We start from the raw sequence: 3984 nt of genomic DNA on the forward strand, positions 1-3984 counted from the left end.
GTAACCAGAGGACACAGAGTTAAGATAATGGGCAAAAGAACCAGAGGGGGAGATGAGGAGAAATGTTTTTACACAGCGAGTTGTGATCGGGAATGTGGACACAGATTCAGTAATGTTGGAGAGAGTGATGAAGAAAAAGAGTGAAGAAAAAGAGAGAATGTTCGAAGAGGGCACAAAGTGAGAGAGCGTGAGACAGAGAGAAAGAGATAGAGGCAGACAGAGAAAGAGAGACAGAGAGAAAGAGAGAGAGAGAGACAAGGAGGGGAAAGAAAGAGTTGGAAGTTAGCAGAAAGAGAGAGAGATTATGGAGAGGGCACGAAGAGAGCAGAGAAAGGGACAGTGGGTGAGAGTAGAGAGGACAGGAAAAAGATACGGGGAATGGGGAGAGGTGGAGAGGGAGGAGGAGCAAGGGATTGTTAAGGTTTTCCGTGAAACCTAGTTCACCATCATCAAAAAAAAGAAAGATGTTGGTGGGGGTGACGGTGAGGTGGGAGGGTCAGGAAGTCAGATCTTGCAGAGATAAGACCGGCTGCTCACCAATCAGATACTGGGGGAGGGGAGGGAATGAGTCTCTGCAACCATCAGATAACAAACAACTTTGACAAACAGAGAGACCAAGAGCGAAGTAAGAGGTGATAATGGAGAACGTCACAGATTATATTTATGACCAGAACTATTACGAGTCTTATCCCACTGGGGTCAGTGAAGGAGAGGAGTGTGAACCTGCCTCCTTTCCCCAGTCCACGGTCATCTTGCCCCTTGCCTACTGCCTGATCTTTGTGACCGGATTCCTGGGCAATGGGCTGCTGATCTCAGCCATCGGGTTGAAGTGCAGGGCCAAGAGGCAGATGGACATCTTCGTCTTGAACCTGGCAATGGCCGACCTGGTCTTCCTGGTCACCCTGCCGCTCTGGGTGGACGCTGAGGCTTGGAGCAAGTCCTGGAGGAGTGGCCTCTTGCTGTGCAGACTGAGTGGCTACGTGGTGGCTGTGACCGCCTATTCCAGTGTCCTGTTCCTGACCTGTATGAGCCTGGACCGTTACCTGGCCATCGTGCACCCGGTCCGCTCCAGGAGATTCCGCTCCAAGGCTTACACGGTGCTGGCCTGTCTGGTGGTGTGGATTGCCTCTCTCCTCTTGGGGCTGCCCGTCCTTCACAGCAGAACCATCCAGACGCAGGACGAGGGGCGCGTGTCCTACTGCATGGAAGACCCGGAGACCACCAACCCCAACATCTCTCTCGCTTACCTGGTCCTGACCTTCTTCTGCCCCATGCTCGTCATCCTGGTCTGCTACTGCTCCATCGCCAAGAAGCTCTGCCTCCACTACAGGAGGAGCAAGAAGCAAGATGTCAAGCTGAGGAAGTCAATCAGGGTGGTCTTCCTGGTGGTGATGGCCTTCTTGATCTCCTGGCTGCCTTTCAATATCTTCCGGTTCCTGGGGTTGCTGCTCCGCTGGGGGGTGGGGGTGGGGTCCTGCAGCTTCCGGAGGGCAGTGGAGCTGGGCGTAGTGACCAGCGCTCCCCTGGCCTTCGCCAACAGCTGCTCCAACCCGATCATCTACTGCCTCCACGACAGCTCCATCCAGAAGGCCATGCTGCAGCTGCTCCAGCCCTGCCTCAAGGCCCTTCGCCTCAGCCAGAACTACACCACCTCCGACGGCCAGCCCAGCAGATCTCTGTCCAGCACCTTTATTACAGAAGACCCCAGCTACAGGAGGAGATCGGCCCACCACGCCCTCAGGATCACCACATGGGCTTCCAATCTACAACCCTGATCCCGACTGTGTGGGGGAATTGGGATGGGGAAGGGGGGGGGGTTGAACTTGGCGTGATGTGGGAGGGGAAAGGAGCAAGATAATCCTGCCCTGTAGGAGGGGAAAGAAGGAAGGCTGATACCAGAACTGTGAGGTTATAACTATTAGGAAAGACTGGGTCCCTTTCCTCTGGAAAAGCGAAGGCTAAGGGACAATCTTTAAGATTATGAAGGGGTTCAATAGGGTAGACATAGAGAATTTGTTTCCATTTGCTGGGGGAGACCAAAACTAAGGGCCATCAATGTAGCATAGTCACTAATAAATCTAATAGGGAATTCAGGAGAAACCTCTCACCAGAGAGTGGTGAGAATGTGAAACTCGCTACCACAGGGAGTGGGTGGGGTGAATAGTATTGATATATTTAAGGGGAAGCTGGATAAACACATGAGGGAAAAAGGAATAGAGGAGAGGGAGGAGAAATGAGAGGAAGAAAAGGGAAGGTAGAGGGGAGAGATTGAAGAGGAGAAGGTGGAGGGTTTAGGAGAGGTGAGGCGAGAAGAGAGGAGAGGGTGAGGGGAGAAGCAATGGCAAAGGGAGGTGGAAAGGAAGAGAATGGAGAGGAGAGGAAAGGATGGGGTGAGATGAAGAGGGGTGGGAGGAGGCTCGTGTAGAGGATGAACACTAACATGGAGCTGTTGGGCCGAATGGCCTGTTCCTGTGCTGTACATGCTGTGTAATTCTATAGAATCTTGCGAGGAATGGTCTGCTCCCTACATTGACCAACCAAGATGGCAGCTCTCCGTCCAAGGACAGATGATGTCACTTCAAGACCCATTCGGGAATGTATGTGGAGCCTTCATCTTTCCCCATTCGATAGAACCAGGACAAGAGGTCACTGAGATAATGGAAATGGATTGGGGACACACGAGAGGAACAGTCAGTGTCCCAAGAGACTCATTGCCTCTATCGTTGGGAGATGAACATTGCACCTTGACCCAGGGATGGACAGGTTAGCACTAAATGGACATCTGGTGTTGCAGAGACCGGGACTCTTTATTTAAGATAAGTAATGTTAAGAGATATAGTTTCTTGGTCCAGTATTAGGTGGTTGTGAGATGGCGGGAAATCTCGAGTGTGTTTATCACCGTGTGTTGGGATTCAAAACCAACGTGGAGTGTTAGAGATTGATGGGCAAGAGACTGGACATGACTGGACTTGTACAACCAAATATGGATTTCCTATCAGTCTGTTATCGTAATCGAGACCCTTTAACCTCTTATCTCCTAGTCTGTCGATGAGGCTAGAGATGATTATGGGTGATTGATCCTGTAAGTCAGTGATCCTAATCCCTTCGGTTATTTGATACACAGTCATTGGTAATGGGTTAACTAGTGGAGAGAAGGCTTATACAGGAAGCTGTACCTCCTACCCAACTCCCATAATACAACATCCCAAGGTGCTTCACCGGAACATAAACCAGACAACATTGGACCCTGAGCCACATAAGGAAATATTAGGACAGGTGACCAAAAGCTTGATCAAAGAGGGAGGTTTTAAAGGAGCGTTTTAACAAAAGCCTTTCCCTCTCTCTACCCTTTGCTCTCCTTAGTACTGAGACTGGGGAAATTATCATGGGGAATGAGAAAATGGCAGAGACATTGAACAAATATTTAGTGTTTGTCTTCACAGTAGAAGATACAAGTTACATACCAGAAATAGAGGGTAACCTTGGGGCTAATAAGAGTGAAGAAATTATGATAATTAATATCGACAGAGAAACTCATCCGACAAATGCCCAGGACCTGACGGCCTATATCCTGGGTTCTAAAAGTGTTAGTTGCAGATATAGTAAATGCGCTGGCTATAATTTTCCAAACTTTCCTAGATTCTAGAATGGTGCCAGCAGATTGGAAGTTAGCAAACATAACACCACTATTCAAGAAAGAAGGGAGAGAGAAAACAGGGAACTACAGGCCAGTTAGCCTGACACAGTCAGGAAAATGCTGGAATCTATTAATAAGGAAGTCTTAACAATGCACTTTGAAAAGCAGAGTATGATTAGAACAAGTCAACATGGTTTTTAGAAAGAGAAATCCTGTTTGTCAAATTTATTAGAGTTTTTTTGAAGAGGTCACCCATAGGGTAGATAAAGGGAAACCAGTAGATGTAGTATACTTAGATTTCCAAAAGGCATTCGATAAGTTGCCACACAAAAGGTTAATATACACAA

General features: G+C 48.7%; 1 protein-coding gene across 1 annotated transcript; it reads left to right on the forward strand.

The window, feature by feature from the left end:
• Window positions 1-588: 588 nt before the first annotated feature.
• On the forward strand, window positions 589-1775 carry LOC137352866 (G-protein coupled receptor 15-like). The gene has a single exon (XM_068018717.1). It carries the CDS (start codon window positions 639-641, stop codon window positions 1773-1775), a length of 1137 nt encoding a protein of 378 aa, XP_067874818.1. The 5' UTR covers window positions 589-638.
• The last annotated feature ends 2209 nt before the right edge of the window (window positions 1776-3984 follow it).

Source organism: Heterodontus francisci, chromosome 39 (genome assembly GCF_036365525.1).
Source record: "Heterodontus francisci isolate sHetFra1 chromosome 39, sHetFra1.hap1, whole genome shotgun sequence".
Lineage (NCBI taxonomy): Eukaryota > Metazoa > Chordata > Chondrichthyes > Heterodontiformes > Heterodontidae > Heterodontus > Heterodontus francisci.

What these genes read in the sequence shown, in the direction of transcription:
- LOC137352866 (XM_068018717.1), top strand. Translation starts at nt 639, where the DNA reads ATGGAGAACGTCACAGATTATATTTATGACCAGAACTATTACGAGTCT.